The sequence below is a fragment of the Panicum virgatum genome, chromosome 1N (assembly GCF_016808335.1).
Source record: "Panicum virgatum strain AP13 chromosome 1N, P.virgatum_v5, whole genome shotgun sequence".
NCBI lineage: Eukaryota > Viridiplantae > Streptophyta > Magnoliopsida > Poales > Poaceae > Panicum > Panicum virgatum.
Window position 1 is genome coordinate 35,049,740 of NC_053145.1, and position 22,669 is coordinate 35,072,408.

Sequence of the window (22,669 nt, forward strand, 5' to 3'; positions counted from 1 at the left end):
CCGAAGGATGCTAGCCCAGTTGGTTAGTCACTCCGGCGGCACCCCTCGGGTCCTGAGTTCGACTCCCCGTGGGAGCGAATTTCAGGCTGAGGGTAAAAAAATCCCCTCGCTGGCCCCGTGTGTCAAAGCACTGGTTGTGAGACGGCCCAGGTCGGCCTGAGGACCCTTACATGGCCCAGGCACAGTTCCCAGGGGTTACGTCTCCCAGTGTCAGGGCGGGGCCAGGGTTCGGGGATTTTCTCGGTCGGGGAAGCCGAGGCTTCTTCTAAAGTTAATACCGGTGGGGCAGTCTTTCCCCACCCGGCCGAGTTTTTTTTATAGTATTGAATTTACCGGAACCATTGATTTGCAAGCAGTAGACACTTTGATAGATTTTATCCTCGGAGTGTGCGATTCCTTAACAAACAATGCAACAAAAAGCATCTGAACTTTGTTGTACCATTAACTAGTAAATTGATTCCTGTTCTAAACATAACTGCAACTAAAAGCAAGATAATTTCACTTGGTGATAAACTTGATACTGAAGAGCACTACTATGATAGCATTTCTCTAAATAAAGGAGACCACAGAATATGGCAAGTAAATTAGAGCTTGAGACAGAAATAATAACTGCATTGGAGATAACATGTCTCAACACAGTTGAGAATCCAATTACTCTGAATAATCCTCATTTCTTGACATCCACAAGAAAATGATACTTTTTAGGTAGGGACATCATTTGGTGCTGACATTCCTCCCTCAAGAAAACTGATATTAGCAAGGAAGTAGTAGATGCCTCAAGTGAGAAGTTCATCTCGTCAATTTTGTAGAGGTAAGCCCCAGCCCTTGTTATCTCACCTCTATACAACAGCCTCCTAACAAGAGAATTTAGCATACATGAGTCTGGAGTGCATCCACTCTGTTCCATTGCCAAAAACAGATTGTCAGACTCTTCGAGCAAGCCTTCTTTTATGAGATTTTGTATCATTAAGTGATAGATCCCAACATCTGGAACTAAACCATGGGCAGAGATAGCAGCGAACATATCCATAGCTTCTTCTTTTCTGCCACTTTTGAGCAAAGCATCAATCATAATGCTGAAGGTAATGATGTCAAGTTGAAACCCCTTAGAACATAGACTCTGAAATATTTTAAATGCCTCATCAACACATTTATTTTTGCAAAGACCCTTCAGAATTATGTTGTACGTGTAAAGGTTGAGTTGCATTCCACTTTTGATCATATTGAGATAGAGTTCTTGTGCTTCAGGAAACTTCCCAGACTGAAATAAACCCTGAAGTACTGTGTTATAAGTGATAATTCCAGGCCTAACTTCACAGCTTAACATTTCTCTGAATAGTCTAACTGCAGCATCTATCATGCCAGATCTACAACAGCCATGAAGCAAAGTATTATAAAAAAAGGCATCAGGTTTCAAGCCAACTCGGACCACATCATCAAGTAACTTCATAGGTTCCTTCATCCTACCAGCTAAGCAGTAGCCATCTATTAATATAGTATATGAGATAATATTAGGTCGCACACCTACACGTACCATCAAGTCAAGGAGACTCTGAGCTTCCGTGACCCAACCTTCTCTGCAAAGGTTACACATTATTGTGTTGAAGAATGTGGCATTTGGATGGATTCCTTGATAAACATTTCAGAAAATAATTCCTCGGCCTTCTCCCATTTGTCAACAGTGCACAGTCCATACACTAGGGAGTTAATAACAACGATATCTGGAGTCACCCCTTCATTGAACATCTGATTGAGTTTAAGCATAGCCTCATCCACTCTTCCCAACTTGCAAAGTGCATCTATTATTGTTCCATAGCTGACTTCATTAGGATTCAACCCTTGCTGCCTCATTTGGTCAAATATATGCATTGCCTCATCTATCATACCACCTTTAGCATACGCACAAAGAACAATGTTGAAGGTATGATGGTCAGGTGAAATATCATTTCCTGCCATCAAATCCAAGAGACCATGCATATCAGAAAGAGCTCCTTTGGTAGCATACCCATGAAGCAGAGTGTTATATGTAGTTACATTTGGTTTTATGCCCTTTTCAATCATATAGTCAAAAATCTTTCTAGCCTCTGTGCATCTTCCATTCTTGCAATGATAGTCCAACAGCAAATTACAAGTGACAACATCTGGCTGATGACCATGTGCGGACATTTCTTTGAGCATTCGAACCACCTCTTTCCCCTGTCTTGAAGAGCAATATCCATGGATCAGACAAGTATATGTTTGAATATTTGGCTTGACACCTTTATGAATCTGTCGAGGTGTGGCAAACCACAGCCAGGTGGCGGAATGCACCCGACTAAGCCCAGATGGTGAGTACTCGGGGGTTAGTTAGGATTAGTTCGATCTCGCTCAAGAACACGATGAACACAGCAGGTTTAGAGTGGTTCAGGCCGCTGGAGCGTAATACCCAATGTCCACTGTGTGTTGTATTGCCTTTGCCTCGAGAGAGTCTGCGAGAGCTTGTGCTGAGTCCAGTGTGCGTCTGTGTGTGCTCGAGAGAGCCTTTTCTGCGTACAGCGAGCACCTCCCTTTTATATCTCAAGGGAGGCGCGTACATGGCCATTGGGTCCCCGACAGGTGAGCCCACACGATGTAGTATAAAATAACGTACTGTTCATACATTATGGCGTTGCAGGCGGAGAAGATCTCATTCCTGGATTTCTCTTGCCTGCTCCTGGAATCCCCCGTTCAGCATGACCAGGCGCTGTCTTGTCGAAACGGCGCCAGGCATAGCTTGCGGCGTCGCCTGCAGTGTAGCTGAACGGCCATGTAGCTTGCGGCGTAGACGGCATGATGGAAAAGTGTCGTGCCGTTATATCCAATTAATGCGGCAGACGGCTCTGCGCGGCGGCTACGCAGGCGGCTGCACTGTGTACCTCGGTAAAACGCGGTCTACAGTGAGGTCTGACAAAGGCTGTCCCGCGTGCCGCGGCGGCAGAGCATGCCTCAACCACCCGTATTGAATGCGGTGGGTGGGCGAGTCTTCTAACGGAAGACTCGCTCCCGCGCCCGCGCCCACGGAACACGTGGCGGCTCCGGACCCCCCCGGTGGTATGTTGGTTCTACTCACGTGGGAGGTCCGGATGGGCGCGGGAGGTCCCGGACCCCTAGGGGGGTCCGAGCCTTCGGCTGTTGGTTCGGAGCCTCCCTTCCTCAGGGTCACGTGGCATCACCGGACCCGTCCCAGAGCGGGGAGCGGGTCCGGGGCCGTTGGCCCGGTGAGGTAAGAGCCTGACCCATGGGGCCCAGCTACTCGGCCCCTTATGGTGTAGTTACGGATGATTACATGCGTCTTGGCTAGCTGCAGTTAGAGTGGGTATCCCTGCTACAGGGTACCGACAGTGGCCCCCGGGCCCACCTCGGGAGAGGTGACGAACCCGCAGGTGGGGCCACTACTGGGATTTGGCTTTGCATAACTTGAAGCCTCTCACTGCAAGAGTCTTGTCCGGCTTTGACTACCCATCGGGTTTTTCGTTGCCTCATCACATCGCAACGGCTTACTGACTCGTGGCCCCACGCATAGTGGTTCACCTAGTCACGTGTGCGACACTCGGCATTGTTGCGACCGGAGTAAACGGGATATTTACCATCGGCGCAGTTCCCGAAAAGCTGGGTCATGCCAGCGCTTAATGTGCGCACGTCAGCTCATCTTCTGCCTCACTTCACGCGCGGGCGACGGTTCAGATCCCGCCTTTTCACACATTTGCTTGTTACCCGCCCTCCCTGACAGGCGGGCCTGAGCCCCTTTGTCATGGACTGGGCGGTTAACTCCAGGTGTGAGCGTCGCTTGGGTTCTAGTGACGGTTCCGGGGCGTGCCGGTTGGGTTAGGCTTCATAAAGGGGCGAACCGCATACCACGGTTACCTTCCCGCATTCGCCTTCTTCCTTCCAACTTTTGCGCCCCTTTGCCTTCGAGCCTCCTCGCACCTTGCTTTCCTGCGTAGATTGCTCCCTACCTCCGTAGCGAAATGGCATCCCTTGGTCGTCCCCGCCGTTTCCAGACTGAGGAGGAGTTGAACACAGTGCGCCGCCTACTTGGGTGGAGTGCACAAGAGACTGCTTGGGGATTCGAGCAGGCTCGCTTCCCCTCGGCAACCTGCGCGCCGGGGAGTTTGTGATGTTCATCTCGCACATCTCCACGGGCTTGGGGCTGCCGATCTCCTCATTCTTTCTGCTGCTGCTGGAAGATTTTGGCCTCCAGCTTCAACACCTCACTCCGCACTCCATCCTCCTGACGGCCATCTTCGTGCACCTGTGCGAGATGTTCGTGGGGGTGTGGCCCTGTGTCATCCTCTTCCGCCACTTCTTCGTCCTGGTTAAGTCCGGGAAGGGCAAAGACGAAGTGGGGGCGTACTACTTCCAGTCGACAAGCGACCTGCGGACGCCGTACATCCCCGGACTCGTTGGCGGAAAGTGGGAGGAGTGGCGCCGGGAGTGGGTGATCGCCACCACCGAAGCCAACGAGCGCCTTTTCATGCCGACCGGGGGGCCCGCCTCTGACCGCCTGTCCTGGAGGGCCAAGCCATCCCTGCCGCCGGATTTCGACTCCGTGCTGAGCAAGATCCGGTCGCTGGCGGAGAGCGGCCTCACCTCGCTACACGTGCTCGGGGACTTCTTGAAGCACCGGATCGCCCCCTGAAGCAGCGGCCGCGCCCTGCTTGGAGCTTCACCAGCCTCAACGACTGCAGCAGGACCCACCGCGGAGAGGGGAGCGACCTGACCCAGGAAGCCCTGGAGGTCCTGGTGCGGGCGGTGATGGGGGAAATCTTCATCCCGAAGCACCTGATCCTCCCTCAGGGTGTCGTCCCCCTCTGCGAGGACTCAAGCCTGAGGACCGCGGTGCTGGCCACCCTGCCGACCCTCGACGACGGTGGGCTGGCAGCGCGCCAGACTGGAGGTGACCTGGACCGTGGGCTCCGGATCCCTGGTGCGTCCGGGGAACAAGCTGTGCCGAGCGCCGCGGGGTCCGGCCCCACTGCCAAGGGCAAGCAGGCCGTGGCCGGTAGCGCCGCCACGAGCGGTCCCAGCCAGGCCCGGAGCAGCTCCGGCGCATCGTCGGGAGAAGCAGGCCGGCGCAGGTTGCACTTGGGCGACGGGACCCCAGTCACGGAGTCCGCCGCGAAGCGTCAGAGGACCGATAAGGACGCGGGCCAGGGTAGCTCCCGGGCCTCCGGCCCTCGCGGGACCTCCGGAGTAGCCGCACCACCACCACCGCCGCCGAGAGATAATTCCCCCCGGCAGCAACAGCAGCAGCGGCAGCCACGGGAGTAGCAGCAGCAGGAGCAGCCTCGGGTTACGCCTCAGCCGCCGCCATGGGATCAGCAGCAGCAGAGGCAGTCATCGAGCCTCCGTGGACGCTGGAGACCCGACGCTTCAGGGTTAGTGTTATTCTATCCACTTCCCTTATTCTCGGTGCTCCGCTTTTTGCTGAAAGCTTCTTCTCTTTGTTTGCCAGGACTTCTCGCTCAAGCAGTTCTTCCACCGCCGCTGGCTCGTCAGCGGGGGTCCAGGCGACAGGGGCCTCGGTGGCGACGGCGGGTGCGACGACGGGTGCGGAGAGCTTGGGTGCAGCGGTTTCCGCTAACCCAGTGGCGCCCAACATGGCGGCGGCGGGTGCGCCAATAGCTAGCGCTACAACGCCCGATGCAACGGCGGGAGCTTCGGCGGGTGCGGGGAGCCCGGGTGCAGCGATTTCCGCTAACCCGGTGGCGCCCAGCACGGCGGCGGCGGCGGGTGCGCCAACAGCTAGCGCTGCAACGCCCAACGCAACGGCGGGAGCTTCGGCGGGTGCGGGGAGCCCGGGTGCAGCAGCTTCCGCCAACCCGGTGGCGCCCAACACGACGGCGGCGGGTGCGCCAACGTCAGGCGCTGCTACTCCCGACGCAGCGGCGGCGGATGCGCCTGTGCCAGGCGCAGGCACACCCAACGCGGTGGCGACGGATGCGCCAGTGTCAGGCGCAGCCACACCAGACGCGGTGGCCCCCGAGGCCTCGGCTACGGCGATAGTCGCGCCATCACCGGAATTGGCGTCAGCGAGCGCAGCGGCGACGGGCGCGGCAACGACGAGCTCCTTGGCTCCTGAGGTCCCGACGCCTGTACCGGACGTCCCCTCCCCACTGCTCACCCTCGGCAGAGGAAGAACTAGAGGAGGTCTGCGGCAGGCGGCCCCTGCAGGGTCCCCCGGAGGAGGAAGCGGCTCCCCTCCCCCAGGTGCTGGTCCGGATCCGGCAGTCGATAGAGGAGGCGACCTCTACTGCCGAGGCGGCCTTCCGGCGGGAGTGGGCTGCTCTGGAGAGCGAGCGCCAGCGCCTCGGCTACTGGCACACCCGCCTGGAGGCGCGCACGAAGGACGAAGCCTCCTATGCTGCGGATGTTCGGTCCAAACTCAAGGCCAACCAAAGAGGCCTATCGAGCTAATCTTCGGAAGGTATTTGACCGGGAGGTTGCGGTAGCGAGCCGGGAAAAGGCCCTGGCGTAGCTGGAGGAGGCTTTTGGCAAGGATGTGGTCAGCTTCGCGGCTAAGCGGTCCGAGCTGGAGACTCGCCTCGTGGCTCAGCGGTCCGAGCTTGAGGCTTGCAGCCAGGGTCTCGAGTCCCGTAAGCAGGGGCTAGACAAGCTCTCTGGGACCCTGCAAGGATGGCGCAAGTAGCTGGAGGAGGCCGCCAGCAAGCAGGTTGCTGCCGAGTTGGAGCTTGAGGAGGATAGGAAGTCCCTCACGAGGTGGGAATCCCTTACTGCCAACATGGAGCAACAGCTCGAGCGCCAGCGCGAGGCCCTCAAGTCCCTAAAGGAGTCGGCGGCGAAGAGGAAGGCCGACCTCGAGGAGAGGTACCGCGAGGTGGAGGCGGCCAAGGCAGCGCTGGACACCCGGGTGCAGGAGGCAGTCCAGGAAGTGGTCCGGAAGCTGTAGGAGGACCAGCGCATGGGGGCCCAGCGAATCGTCGACTGGGCGAGCGAAGCGAGCTTAGCGCTAGTGCCACTTGGAATGAGCCCAATCCAAGTGGCGGAGCCGCCAGCTTCGATTGCTGACGCTCTCCCAGTGCTGAACTCCACTTCGGATAGGCTCCGGTGCCTAGAGCCGGTCCTTGCTGGCCAGCTTGAAGTCGAGGGCCGCGAGCTGATCCGGATGGTGGCGGAGCACATCCTGACCTGCCTCCGGAGCCACGACCCGGCCATCTCGCTAGCTCCTGTGGTCGACGGTCCTGTGGCGGAGACGGAGGCCTCTGCTCGAGAAGGCGTGCGGGACGTCGTCGACTTTGTCGCCGCCTACTTCAAGCAGGAACCTGCAGACTCCTGAGCTGGACATTGTACTTTTGTTTTTGCGTTATGAAACAAACATTGTATCGCCCATGTTGAAATTTTAAATAGAGGAGGAAAATTTCAACTTAGCGGTTTGTCAATTGCTGGTTTGCGGTATGCAGCACCCCGGCGCCCTGGCCCTGTAACGACCCGGCCCGGGATAACGGCTAAGATCTACTCTACACATTGAGTAAACCACACCTGCTAATTAATCCTCTTGCGCTTTCGTCCTCGCTTCGCGCAAAAAGGATCGATCCGGAATTAATACGCTTCCCGGGGCTCGGTATTTAAATTGGTCTGGCTCTCAATCGGTTTTCAGTATGGGACAATTCCCCTGGCAGATAGGTTCAGTTGTTTGGACCTATCTGCCACCCGAGCCGAAGAAGACAGTCGGGACCCCCGTATGAGGTTGAGCAAGCCTCCTTGGGCATAGGTGTAGCATAGATTGCAAGTCGAACGAGCGTCTTACTCCCTGTGTAGCAGAAAGAACTACAGAGAGGAGAATCAAACTCGCTTATATGATAGTAATGATACTGCAACTTAGCTGTTTGACGCATGCAGAATCGATCCATGATGTCTGGCTCAAAGGGAATGCTCCGGGCCCCCTGGGAGATAGGCTCAATTGTTTTGAGTCTGTCTACTACCGAGACTGGACCTCGATCTGCATGAAACCTTTAAAGCGGATGCCGGGACCCCCTGGTAGGTAGACTTAATGGTTTGAGGCTAGCTACCACCAGCCAAGGCTTAACCTGCATATCACTTCAAAGTCACAGCTTAGTATCAGGCTCGCGGGACTTATTCTGGACCGCCCCCAAGCTAGTACGAGGTCCGGAGCTCTGGATATGCAGGTCTAGGTAGTTCAATGCTTGTTACAGAGTGGTGGAGTGTGTAGGCAGGGTGCGGAACCAGGCTAAGGCGCTACACAGGGCTCCGGACCACTCCAGAAAACAACACGACTTTACCGGACCTGGTTCCGACGCTCCAGATCCCTCCTAGCAGTGGGTGAGGTCATTCTGTCATACTTGATCCTTTGAGATATGGAGCTGGACTTGCCGTGTAGGACTTAGGAAACCAACCCTTGAGCTTAGAACGAGGTCCAGGCCCCTAATTACCCAGCTCCGGGTACTAGAGCACTCATTACAGGGTGGTGGAGTGTGTAGGCTTTGGGTACGGAACCGGCAAAGCGGCTACACAGGACTCCGGACCACCCCAGGAAACAAGCACCCCCTCTCCAGAGTAGATCCCTAGGGGTCCGGACCCCTTTCCCAGCAGTAAAGGGGGTCCGGACCTGTACGGTAGTCCAGCAACTCAATTCAGATCTTAATTGTAGCGACCAGAGTGGAAGTCCGCGCGGGGTTAGAAAAGTAAAATCTCGAGAATCGAAATGCGAAATAAAATTTGACACAAAGACAGAACTGGGGCAAATCTTTTCTTTGCAACTTGATATACATGGCTTGCGCGATGGATGTGTTGACACTCCTTAGAGCCCCAATTTACGTACCGCAAGCACACGGATCGTGGCAGCTTTTCCCTTAGAGTACTTCCCCAAGGTTTATCAATCCGTGGATCGGAAGCGAACCGACTAGAGTTTACCATCTAATCTATCGAACCTATCCTAAACATGAAGCGAAGATTGCATATAAACTGAACACTTGATAGATATGAATGAAGCATAAGTGTTCATCACACCCACAACCGTAGATGAGATAACGCAACCAAGGAGCTAGGGCCTATCGTCTCTAGGTACAGTTCTAGTCAAAAAGGTGATCAAAACATAGATTGCATCTCAACTAAAGGTACACGAAATCATCTCTCAGAAAGGCTGCTCGCAAGCGGCCTACTTTCCCAAGGTCGCCAGTGCGAGGTGCGTGTTAATGCCTAAGGTTTCCCAAAGCTTTAGCCCAAACGCCCACCAAATACTCTTACTCGAAGCTCTCCTCTTGGTGGCCGCGCCACGACTCCCATGATACTCGCCATCGATCCTATTCCACATCATGTCGTCGCTAGGGCTTTTCCCTCTGCCATGCTGTCACCACACCGGGGTAATCAACCAACTAGCTAAAACACGCTACCTCAACGTATCCGCAAGATATAGACTAATCACCACGAATAGATCTAATCTTATTATGAACATATGGATGCATCACATATGAGAAAGAAAGCATGCATTGAAGTAGACCAAAGTCGAGACAACTAGAATAAAGAGTAGATTGATATCACCATCGTGTGTGTACATACCCCGACGAATGTTGGGGGTGACTCCCGAACTCCACCATGGCACAACCTCGCAGGGAGGCCATGGCGGTTAGGGGTGGCCTAAGCCATCTCCTAGGTACCCTCGAAGACTTGCGGCGGCCGTCAGTCTCCTCCGGTCTTGTCCCTAGGTTTTCGTCGAGTTCTGGGTGGATTGATGCCACGAGTTTAATAAGGTGCGAGCTATTTATAAGCCGAGGAAGCCACCGGTCGAAGGGGAGGCCGAACCGCCTCAGAAACGGGCTAGGCCGGCCGGCTCCATGGGCCTAGGCCGGCCGGCCTACCCCCTTTCAGGCTCGCCTTGGTCTCATCTTTCGCGTGCAGACTCCTCGCATCTTCTAGAGTTTATGTCCTTCACGATTGCACCCCTTTGGACGTCGTTATCTTGGAGATATCTTCGAGGAAAGGATAGGATAGGGAATCCTTTCTTAAATCTTCATTTGCTTTGCTTAATCCCGAAGTATCTTGATCTCATCTTCGTGGGCTTGGTCCTTTGGGCTATCTTGGAGGATGGATGTGCATGAATGGGCTTCGAATCAACATGGGCTTTGGTCCTTCCTTTGGGAGTTGGCCTTCGTCTTTCTCCGTGTTAGTGCTCGATCACGGGCCTCGTCATTTCATGCTCCAAAATAGGCAAAAAAACCTGCAGAAATGAAGTTCCTCCAAAATATATGTGCAAGTGTGAAAATGACCAATAATTAGGCCGGAGTTAGGACGGTTAGTGATTTTGATATTAAATTCATGCCATTATCAAGGACAAACAAGGGATAAAAGGGGTACTTAAGGAGCGCCAATATTCCCCCCATGCTTAAACCTTGCTCGTCCTCGAGTAAGTCCAGGAGCTTTGCTTATAAAGAAATCAGCATTGCCCCTCAATGTCCTCTCTGCACTTAGTCATACATAATAAGGCATATTGCTCTCTCAAGTATTTAGCATTTAAGTTCATGTTGTGACCGGCTACTTTTTCATTATGGGAGATATACTAGCGATTAAAGAACAAGCCACAATAATAGATAAATGCAATGATCTCAAACTTAAGCGAACTTCAAACCTTTACCTCGTTTCATCGTGAAGTGTTTTCAAAAAAATGCATATCAAACATAAGTGAGGTTCTCTTGCAAAAGATCATGGAAATACTCATCTCATCAAGTCTCTCAAGCCTACATTAGATTGTCTTCAACCTATTCTACTCATATATAAAAGTGGAAGGCTTATGTGGAGCTTTGTAGGTAAAAACAATCCTAGCAAAACATTATATCTGAAATATTGTCAAACTAAGAGAGAGATCTAATGGAATTACCGAGACTAGTCAAAAAGGCCATTGGAAAATAATGTTGGAGAGGGAGAAAGATGAAATACACACATTTAGATAGGTGGACATGTGCAAGTGGCAAATGATGATCCCGAGACACAAATGAAGTTCTCGTTATTGGATTGCACATGGTTGGAAGATTTGAGTATGGAATAATTCTTCAAAATAACTTGGAAAATTAATGAAGCCAAAAAGAGCTAAGGAGCATTTTATTCTTCTCTCTTTTTTTCTATCATTTTTCTTTTATTTTCTCCTTTTTCATTTTTCTATTTTTCTATTTTCTCTCTCTCTCTCTTTTTGCTCCTTAGAACTTTTGATAACATAGAATACTTACCCAGCCATCCCCCCATGCTTGTACGAATGCTCGTCCTCGAGTATGAATAGTGGGAGAACCAACTAGCTAGGGTAAGTATCTCAAATTCACATTTTTCTTCGTAGAACCTCTTGAATCTCCAGGGAGCCTTGTCTCCCAAAACTTTTCTTTATATGGTGCCCTTGATTCTTTTGATTCTGTCGAAATGATAATCCATACTCAAATTGGGTTGTGGTCAAGGAGGTAATCACAAAAAGATATTTTTGGTTTAGGGTGGATATCCAGCGAGGTTTGCAAAATTCCCGAAGTAGAAATTCACAATGCATGGATAAATAGGCTAGCAAAAAGAAGGTTACAAAAAAAAAACAAAATGACTAGCTTCTTAGTCTCGTACCAAAGAAATCAATCTTAATCCAACTCATCAAAATATAAGTTTGCAATCGAAAGGTTTCATCATGAAAGAATATGTATGTATACGCTTTGGTAGGTAGAACTTTGCAAGAGATTCACAAATGTAGATAGCATAGGAATTAAGTTTTCAAATTAAACAATACAAGGTGTAAGGTCATCGGTAGACTTAAATCAAAGAGCAACATAGAATATGTGGGTTTAAAATTTAGTCATTTAACCTCCACAAATAAAAGAGCCGGTATTTAATCATTTTAATTCCATTTAATTGAGAGCAAAGCGTCAAGTCATATACATCATAGCGTAGGTAAAACAAAGCAGCAACTTTCATCACTTTTCCATAAGCAAGAGCATATAAGAATATCATCATGGTGAGCTCAAGGTGATGGTGGTTATCATTCATTGAAAACAAAAATAAATCTAGGTTGTACTCCTAGTAGCTATGTTATTATAGGGAGAGATATACTAAGGTTGCATCTATGGTTGAAGGCATATATGTACAAGCATTTAGAAAAAGAGAGAGTTGAGGAAGAATTACCGTCCTTCTCGATGCTCGTAATGAAGTGTAGCGCGGCCTCCCCCGTACTTAAGCATTGTGCTAAGCATGGAAGAAGAATCATGAGCATCTTGTGGCAACCGTGATTATCTTACTCCTTGTCCACAAAATCCTCCCCCATGCTTAACATGATGCTAGGCGTGGAAGGAGAAGATGGGCCATCTTGCAATTCTTGAAGTTCTTCCCTCATGTGTATGAATATCATCTTCAATGTGTCTTCACCTTTGTTGCCTCAATTTCCTTCAACTTCTTCTTGTACTAAGTCATGGTCCCAATCCTTGCTTCTCATCGTCGTCGCCTCCTTCAATTCCTTGTCGTCCCATTGCTACCTCATCTTCACGAATTTTTCTTTCAATTTCCAGAACAGAACCTGTACTGAAACATTGCTCCATTGCTAAGTGCACGAATTTTTCTTTCCAACGAGTTCTTATTTGCCCAAAATTGATTTCGAACAAGAGAGTTATGTCCATTTTATCCCAGCGCTGCAATCTGTTCCGAATTTCAGAATGCGCAGCGTCCAAAGTTTTTGCCATATCTCCTTGTACAGGTCTTAAAATTCATTGACCTTGGATGCGTTGGAATGGGAATTTCATGGAGCTTCTGAATATCAACTTTTTCTTCCTTGTATGTCTCTGTCCATGCGCAAAATTTGATGAAAACAGCGGGCCTTGCTCTCGAACTTTGGAGACGTTGACGAATTTGATTTCTTCTTTGATCACGAATTCATGGGAACACTTCTTCATGCCTGCAAAACATTTTAAACACACACTACCCCCGGGGTGATGGTCGGGAGTAGAAAAAAATGCCAACAAACCTACCATTCCTAAGATCTTAATTTGTGGCAAAGTTAGCTTAGCGAAACTAGTGAGTGTACGTGTGTGCTAGTGTAAATGCAAATGAGAGGAAGGTATATAAACAAAGACAATGTTTACACCTAGTTGTAAACACCATGTTTACAACTAGGTTGCCGAACTTCACCATAGCCAAAAAGACTTATTTAACCAAGGTCAAAACACCATGTCTATCCCAAGATCAATAGGCCTTAATAGCACAAGAAAAAAATAAAGCGCAATGCAAAGCTTATTAACCAACCAAATGCAACCTCATAGCTTGGTAACTAAATGATGATGGTCTTCAATCATGTCTAAACACCATGTTTACACAAGATTGCCAAAAGGAAAATGCTCACGTGAAGCATTAACATGGATATGAAAGCTTTTATCAATGAAGTTGAGACCAAGCTAGCAAAATGAGTGCATGAACAATGGAATGGATGCAAAGTGCAAATGCAAAGTAAGCAAAAACAAGCGTTAGCCAGGTTAAAAGGACCTTTCGATGTTGCTCCGCAACTAGCTTATTCAAAAATAATTGCTAAGAGTGACAAAAAGCCTTCGCGACACTTCATAAGAAGTGACGCTTTTGTCAATGAAAAGGTTATTTATCGAAAAGGACCAAGCAACCGAGCTAACAAGGTTTTAGAAGTAGGTTTATGGGTTTCCTATATTTTTTTGGCTTAAAACAAAAATTTTGAAGACAGAGTGTTGGGTATAGAAATTCTATCTAAGGTGGGTTTTTTTTTAAAAAAAACTAGAGAGAAACAAAAGTTAGATTTTTTTTGAATGAAGAACATAACCTAATGTTTTAGGATTGCTCTATGAGTGGTTTTCCTAAGGGTTTTAGGATCTAAAAAACAAGGCTAGTCAATGTTTTTAGAAAAGTTTTTTTTTTAAAATGCAACATGCAATGCAATGCAAGGGTGAGACGAACAACATGGTATGCAATGCAACACGGGGTGGGTGAACAAAATGATATGACATGATGAGGTGGTCTAAAACAAAACAAAAGGTTAGCTTAAGTTAACTAGCCACAAGTTTAGAATCAAAGGGTGGTGCAATGCTTCATAAATCTCTCTAAAAAGACACAAAGAAAAAGACTCAAAACGCTAACAGGCACACAAAAAGGTCTACAAGTTTCCCAAGATCAAATAACAAAGTGCTCCCTCAATAACATTTAGAATGAATAACATGAAGTTGTGGTTTTTGTTAGAGCAACGGTACAATATTACTTGATATTCCGATTAAAGAGTGCAATGTAGACGGTTATATTAATATATATAAATAAAATGAACGGGTTGCCTCCCGCAAAGCGCTTCATTTAAAGTCATAGAGCTTGACTTTCTCACATACCTTCTCATTGATGTGAAGCCATGGTCCTTCGTGCGAGAATCCGAAGTGTCCATGCAGCTTGATGTCACCTCTTGTAATCCATCGTGGTTTGCTTGCAACATCTTCATTTGTCGAAAGTCGACCGCTTGTGTCTTCATTTGCCAATGTCATTGGGGTTCTTCCTCTACTCCAAGCCTCTGAATTTTATCACGTACGCTTGATGAAAGCATCGCCCAAGCTCCCCTTAATTGTTGTCATCGTCATCTTCTCTATCTTGTTCTCATCGCGTTGCTCCTGCCTCTTCTTTGTGGAATCTCTTCTGTATACTCAACAGAACATATACCAAAATATAGATCTATTGAAATGTTTATGAAATTACCTTTCCAACGAGTAGTCATTCATCTTAAACCGAATCCAAACGAGAGAGTTATGCCCATTTCACTTTTGGCGCTGCGTGCTGTCCAGAAATTTTCAGAGTGCACAACCTTCAATGTTTTGACCATACCCGCTTGTAGGAATCTCTGATTGACTTGGTTCTTGATTCGTTAGAACGGGAACTTCGTGGAGCTTTTTAATATCAAAAAATATGCTGCTATTTGCTTCTGAGGTCGGGCTGGATATTGATGAGAACAATATCTTCTTGTGAATTCGCCCAAAGATGTCAATGATCTCGATCATGTGGTCTTTGGAGCGTAGTGTCGTGTGTCCTTGGCTTCAAGGTCATCGCCATTGTTTCACCAGCGAGTATCATTACTCCAATGGTCTGTCTCCATAGTTCTTGCTTTGCCTAAGGTGTCGGGATCGAAGATGCTCCTGTGCTTCGTGTTGATGATCCGAACGGTTTCCTTCCTTGATAGCGTCACTCGATTATAAGTATATCGAGCATCCCACTGGAGAAGATAGGTGGTGTCGTGGTTCTTCTAATCTTGTTGCCTCCTGCTTTGGTCAACTTCAAATCATCATCTTTTGTGTACACAACCTTCCAATCATCCTTTGACATCATCATCACCTTCTTCGTCGGATGCTACTGCCTCTGTCCTCATTGAATTCCCCTTCATCCAGTGCAGAACATGTACCAAAATTATCCTCCATTGCAAGGTGCATCAAATTATCTTTCCAACAAGTGGTTATTCACCCCCAATTAGACTCCAGATAAAGAAGTTATGCTCGTTTTATTACGGCGCTGCAGTCTGTCCAGAGGGATTTCAGAACGCGCAGCGTTGAAAGATTTTACCATAACTCTTCACACCGATCTCTAAAGTTGATGGTTCTTGATCTGTTGGAAAGAAGACTTGATGGATCTTCAAAATAATCTAATATTTTATCATGGTACTTCTCTGATCTTGGATGAAAAACTCATCACAACAGTAACACTTCATAGATGATGATGATCGCACGATTTTCTTCGCGGGCATGCTTCACACCTATTGCTTGAACAAACAATTCTTCCCAAAAACATCAGTCTTTAAAATCAATTGACACGGCGGCGTACCTTATTTATCATCTTTTGCTTTGGGGAGTGGGGACTCGATAGCGGATGATGGGCCACTAACAAAAGTTAGCACCTACCACTAAAGAGCGAATCTTGATGTTGTTGCCGTCATGTTGATGTGGACGTTGTCGATGTTCCATGTCGAGGCTCCTCGATCATCTTGTTGCTGATTGTTGAAATTTGTCGAAGTGGATTATGGACTTCTCGAAGTCCAAGTTTGGTGTCTAACTTTTTCCACCTGCTTTCAAGGACACAAACAAGAAAACAAGGGTATATGCAAAAATAAAAAAATTAGGGTTAGTCCAAAAAACTAGATAGATCGCCCTAAGGTTCGAGTTGCCGATCCCCGGCAACGGCGCCAGAAAAGCTTGTTGACACTCCTTAGAGCCCCAATTTACGTACCGCAAGCGCACGGATCGTGGTAGCTTTTCCCTTAGAGTACTCCCCCAAGGTTTATCAATCTGTGGATCGGAAGCGAACCGACTAGAGTTTACCATCTAATCTATCGAACCTATCCTAAACATGAAGCGAAGATTGCATATAAACTGAACACTTGATAGATATGAATGAAGCATAAGTGTTCATCACACCCACAACCGTAGATGAGATAACGCAACCAAGGAGCTAGGGCCTATCGGTACAGTTCTAGTCAAAAAGGTGATCAAAACATAGATTGCATCTCAACTAAAGGTACACGAAATCATCTCTTAGAAAGGCTGCTCGCAAGCGGCCTACTTTCCCAAGGTCGCCGGTATGAGGTGCGTGTTAATGCCTAAAGTTTCCCAAAGCTTTACCCCAAACGCCCACCAAATACTCTTACTCGAAGCTCTCCTCTTGGTGGCCGCGCCACGACTCCCATGATACTCGTCATCGATCCTATTCCACATCATGTCGTCGCTAGGGCTTTTCCCTCCGCCATGCTGTCACCACACCAGGGTAATCAACCAACTAGCTAAAACACGCTACCTTAACGTATCTGCAAGATATAGACTAATCACCACGAATAGATCTAATCTTACTATGAACATATGGATGCATCACATATGAGAAAGAAAGCATGCATTGAAGTAGACCAAAGTCGAGACAACTAGAATAAAGAGTAGATTGATATCACCATCGTGTGTGTACATACCCCGACGAATGTTGGGGGTGACTCCCGAACTCCACCATGTCACAACCTCGCAAGGAGGCCATGGCGGCTAGGGGTGGCCTAAGCCATCTCCTAGGTACCCTCGAAGAATTGCGGCGGCCGTCAGCCTCCTCCGGTCTTGGCCCTAGGGTTTCGTCGAGTTTTGGGTGGATTAATGCCGCGAGTTGAATAAGGTGCGAGCTATTTATAAGCCGAGGAAGCCACCGGTCGAAGAGGAGGCCGAACCGCCTTGGAAACGGGCTAGGCTGGCCGGCTCCATGGGCCTAGGCCAGCCGGCCTACCCCCTTTCGGGCTCGCCTTGGTCTCATCTTTTGCGTGCAGACTCCTCGCATCTTCTAGAGTTTATGTCCTTCACGATTGCACCCCTTTGGACGTCGTTATCTTGGAGATATCTTCGAGGAAAGGATAGGATAGGGAATCCTTCCTTAAATCTTCATTTGCTTTGCTTAATCCCGAAGTATCTTGATCTCATCTTCATGGGCTTGGTCCTTTGGGCTATCTTGGAGGATGGATGTGCATGAATGGGCTTCGAATCAACATGGGCTTTGGTCCTTCCTTTGGGTTTTGGCCTTCGTCTTTCTCCGTGTTAGCGCTCGATCACGGGCCTCGTCATTTCATGCTCCAAAATAGGCCAAAAACCTGCAGAAACGAAGTTCCTCCAAAATATATGTGCAAGTGTGAAAATGACCAATAATTAGGTCGGGGTTAGGACGGTTAGTGATATTGATATTAAGTTCATGCCATTACCAAGGATAAACGAGGGATAAAAGGGGTACTTAAGGAGCGCCAACAGGATGCCAGAGGCCAGGTTTACGAGGGCGGACCTCTATCGCTTTGGGCCGCGTGTTAATGCTAGCCGACGGTGCGATGGATGCCAGAAGCCGGGTTTACGAGGGTGGACCCCAACCGCTCTGGCCGCTCACTAATTCTATCTTATTACAAAGGAAAAATTTATTTCCCTGCTCTGTCTAAGTGTAAAATTTACGCAGATGCTCTATGTTCCATGGGTTGGGCAGCGGCACTCCATCTTCTGTGGCAAGGCAAACGCATCCGGGTCGGCATACTTCTGTAACCTTGAAGGGCCCCTCCCAGCTGGGGGAGAGTTTGTGGAGCCCTGCTCGGTTCAGGATCCACCTCAGGACGAGGTCGCCAGCCCGGAGCTCCCTACTGTGCACGAACCGTTGATCATAGCGCCTGAGCGCTTGGTTGTAGCTTGCATTTCGGATTGCTGCTCGCCACCTTCGTTCATCAACGAAGTCCACATCGTCACGCCGCAGCTGTTCCTGCATGGATTCATCAAAAGCCTGGACCCGTGGTGAGCCTAGGTGAATTTCCGGGGGAAGGCATGCTTCAGCCCCGTAGACCAGGAAGAATGGAGTCTCCCCGGTGGCTCGGCTGGGTGTGGTCCGGTTGCCCCATAATACGCATGGAAGCTCGTCAACCCATTTGGCACCATGCTTCTTCAAACAGTTGTAGGTGTGCGTCTTGAGTCCCCTGAGGATCTCTGCATTCGCTCTCTCGACCTGTCCATTGCTACGGGGGTGTGCCATGGACGCAAAACATAGCTGGATGTCGATGTCCTCGCAGTACTCTTGGAAGAGTCTGCTTTTGAATTGGGTCCCGTTGTCTGCGATAATGCGGTTTGGGACGCCAAATCTGCACACAATGGACTTGAGGAATGCGACTGCTGATTTCTTAGTGATGTTCACCACAGGGGTAACCTCCGGCCACTTTGTGTACTTGTCGATGGCGACGTAGAGGAACCGGTACCCGCCGGCGGCCCGGGGGAACGGCCCCAGGATATCCACCCCCCCCATATGGCGAATGGCCATGAGGGCGGAATCATTTGTAGAGGTTGAGCCGGTGTGTGTATTTGCTTTGCATGGAACTGGCATGCTTTGCAGGACTTTACCAGCTCAGCCGCATCCTGGAGTGCTATCGGCCAGTAGAAGCCATGCCGAAAGGCCTTGCCAACAAGCGTGCGAGATGAGGAATGACTTCCACACTCGCCTCCATGGATCTCCGCGAGCAACTCGCGGCCCTCTCCCTGGGAAATGCACCGCATGAGGATACCATTGGCGCCACGGCGGTAGAGATCCCCTTCTACCACCGCGTAGCGTTTAGCCAATCGTACTATGCGCTCAGTGGACACATCGTCATCAGGGAGGATGTTGTCTTTCAGGTAGCCCCGGATCTCGGAGATCCATGCATCGGGACTTCCCTGAGCAGGTGGGGGTGGCTCTATGAGGTCTCCAGGATCCTCAACAGAGCTCACAACCCAGGGCGGGCTCCACAGGTGGAATGCCACCGGGACCGCTAGTTTCGAGGTGCTAGCTTGATCCCCTTCACCCAGCTCGGTAGGCTGGGCGGTAGATCTCAGCAACCGTCTTTCGAAGATGCCATCGGGCACGGATGCCTAGGTAGATGCTCTCGCGAAAAGATCATCTGCTGCTGAGTTGAGTTCGCGGGGAACATGTTGCAGTTCCAAGATGTCGAAGTCCTTCTCGAGCTTCCTCACGTGGATGAGGTATGCCACGGGCTGGGAATTGTTGCAGCTGCAATCCGCTCGGACCTGCTTGATGATTAGCTGAGAATCCCCCTTGTTGGTCAGGGGCTTGTGTCAGGCCAAAGATCAGAGCTTCGTACTCCGCCATGTTGTTGGTGGCCTTGAATTCAAGGTGCACCATGTACTTCAGCTGATCTCTATTTGGGTCGATGAGGACCACACCAGCTCCAGCCCACTTCTTGCGGATGGACCCGTCGAAGAAGAGTGTCCAATGGGGCTCGGTGAAGACTGGTGTCCTGATTTCCAGCTCCGGGGATCCGGCGTTGAAGTCCGGACCCCCATAATTGCTTGGGGAAGGAGTCCATTCCGCTATGAAATCAGCCAGGATTTGGCTCTTGACTGCATGGCGAGGCTGGAAGTCCAGCTGGAACTTAGCCAACTCTGCTGCACACTTGGCGATGTTGCCCGTGGCATTGGAGTTGTGCATGATCGCTCTTAGCGGGTAAAAGGTCACTACGACAACTCGGTGTGCCTGAAAGTAGTGGCGCAGTTTCCTGGACGCAATAAGTATGGCATAGATAAGCTTATGCGTCTCAAGATACCTGGCCTTCGCCTCGTGGAGGACTTCACTGACGTAGTAGACCGGCTTCTGGACGGTCCGGACCCTGGCGACCGGGTCCGGTTCGCCTTTATCCACCACGTCAGGTCCTTGGGCCCCCAACGGTTCTGGGTTCCCACTGAGACGAGGCTCTTCCGGACCCCCTTGTCCGGTGTCCGGATCTTCAGGCAGAGGTGAGGCTGACGGGCCCCCATGTCTGGGGTCCGGCTCACCATCCTTGGCCGGGGAGACCCTGGTGTCCCCCTGGCGAGCTAGCTCCATCCTCTCGGCGAGCAGCACCATGCTGACCGCCTTAGTAGACACAGCGAGATACAGAAACAACGTCTCACCTGGCTCTGGAGCCACCAATACTGGCAACGAGGTGAGATGCTGCTTCAATTCCTGGAAGGCTTGTTCAGCCTCTTCAGTCCATGAGAATGGACCAGACCTCCTCAATAGCTTGAAGAAGTGAAGGGCCCTCTCAGCCAGCCTCGATATGAAGCGGCTAAGAGCGGCGAGAGATCCAGTAAGCTTCTGGACGTCCTTGATGCGGCCAGGAGGCCTCATCACCTCGATCGCCTTGATCTTGGCTGGGTTTGCCTCGATGCCTCGATGTGAGACCAGGAAACCCAGCAGCTTCCCTACTGAGACGCTGAAGATGCACTTCTCGGGATTCAGCTTCGTGCGCGTGGTGCGCAGTCGGTCGAAGACGAGGGACAAGTCTTCAACTAGTGTTGACCCTACCTTAGTCTTGACCACAATGTCATCAACATACACCTCAACAATATCTCTAATTAGATTACAGAAGGTGTTGTTCATAGCTCGTATAAACGTGGGTAAGGCATTTCTCAGACCATATGGCATGACAATTTAGCAATAAAGCTCATCTACTGTTACAAAAGCAGTATGCTTCATATCCTCTCTAGACATCTGAATCTGGTGGAAACCAGAGTATGCATCTAGGAAAGGAAAAAGGTCACACTTGGAGGTGGAGTCCACGATCTGATCGATACGTGAAAGAGGATAGGGGTCTCTAGGACATGCCTTGTTGAGGTTGGTGTAGTCGATGCACATCCAAAGCTTCCCGTTGGCCTTTGGGACGACGACCGGGTTGGCCAACCACTCGGGGTGGTGGACCTTCTCGATGAAGCCAGCGTGTAGTAGCTTGTGTAGCTCTTCACGAATGAAGTTCTGCCGCTCCACGGACTGCTGAAGCACACCCTCGGCCCCGTCAACTGCTTGAGCTTTGCACAGGCCATCAATGACTACAGTGTAGGTCACAATAGTCGGAAAAATTCCCCGTCATCCATTTCACGAAATAGGTTGTAAGCTTTGTCCACCTTTAAACAATCCATTGATGACGGTGGTGTACGCCCCGACATCTGGTGGGCAGCTACCACTTCCACCGTCAGCCATCATCTGGAGCAGCTCAAGCGCCTCCTCAACTCTCTTTTTGTCACATAAACCCTTTAGAACTGTGGTGTATGAAACTACATCTGGCGTGCAGCCAAACTCGGAAATTCGTATGAGCAATATGTCCATGGCCTCACCCACCCTCTGCGCGTCACAGAGACCTTTAAGAAGCGGATTGATGACTGTGTCCACCCTCCAACCCGCCTTGAGGACGAGGCCAAGGGAGGTGAAACCAAGCTCCAGGTGGCCCATGCGGCAGAAGCAACCGGTGAGGATGCTACAGGCGATCCCATCAGGAGCCACCTTGTTCTGGGAGGCACGGGCCATCCGGTTGAAGAGGGAGACGACGAGCGCGGAGGTTGAGGAGTCCCTTCCCTGGGCGCGAGATATGAAGGCCAGGAGACTGTTGAAGGCGCGAATCGAGGCCGGCCTGGCGTATTGGAGCAATTCGTCGAACAGCTTGACGGCATCGTCGAGGCCGAGGCTTCCTGAGCGAACGCGGTCGGCGATGGCGCACTCCAGCTCCAAACATCGGTCGCGTGCGGCGCTCACACGGCGGGACATGCCGATGGGGCCCGGCACGGCTAGCGGCTCGGCAAGGAGACGGACGGGCGGCCCTGCATCTGCCTCAGGGTTGGGCGTGGCGAGGAGTGCGTGCTGCGCCGTGGAGTGGGCGGTGGTGGCCGCGGCGGCGGTTTATGCGTTTGCTGGTGGGGCGGCGGGGCGCCGCGAGTCAGGTGCCGCCGGGCGGTGGACGTCCCACCTTCCACTAGGGATTACCTTTTCGTTTTCAACACAAATCCCGGCCTTGTCCGGTATCGGAATTTCGGACGAACGTCCGCCGAATTCCGTGTTTTCCGAACGGAAGGTGAATTCAAATTTGAAAAATGGAATTCCGGAAATTCCGGGCAGAATTCCGCTACTTTCCGGCGGAATTCCGGACTTTTCGGTGAAAAATGGTATTTTTTTACTAGAAAATGCTCCAAATATATGAAGAATTAAATAATTTGATAGAATATTATTTGACTCTTTTGTATATTGCGATGTACAATGCATATTAAATATATTACACATAAATTGTTCATAACAAATGCATATTGTCACATGAAATCACAAATAAAACGCATGAAAACTAAATTTATCACAATAACATAAGTACATAGTTACAATCCATAGATCATAATAT

General features: G+C 50.1%; 1 protein-coding gene across 1 annotated transcript; it reads right to left on the reverse strand.

The window, feature by feature from the left end:
* Positions 1–337: 337 nt before the first annotated feature.
* LOC120655689 (protein Rf1, mitochondrial-like) lies at positions 338–21,412 on the reverse strand. The gene is made up of 3 exons (XM_039933632.1): positions 21,278–21,412; positions 20,304–20,307; positions 338–2,268 (listed from the first exon to the last, which is right to left on the reverse strand). Exon 3 carries the CDS (start codon positions 1,592–1,594, stop codon positions 668–670), a length of 927 nt encoding a protein of 308 aa, XP_039789566.1. The 5' UTR covers positions 1,595–2,268; positions 20,304–20,307; positions 21,278–21,412; the 3' UTR covers positions 338–667.
* Between the last annotated feature and the right edge of the window lie 1,257 nt (positions 21,413–22,669).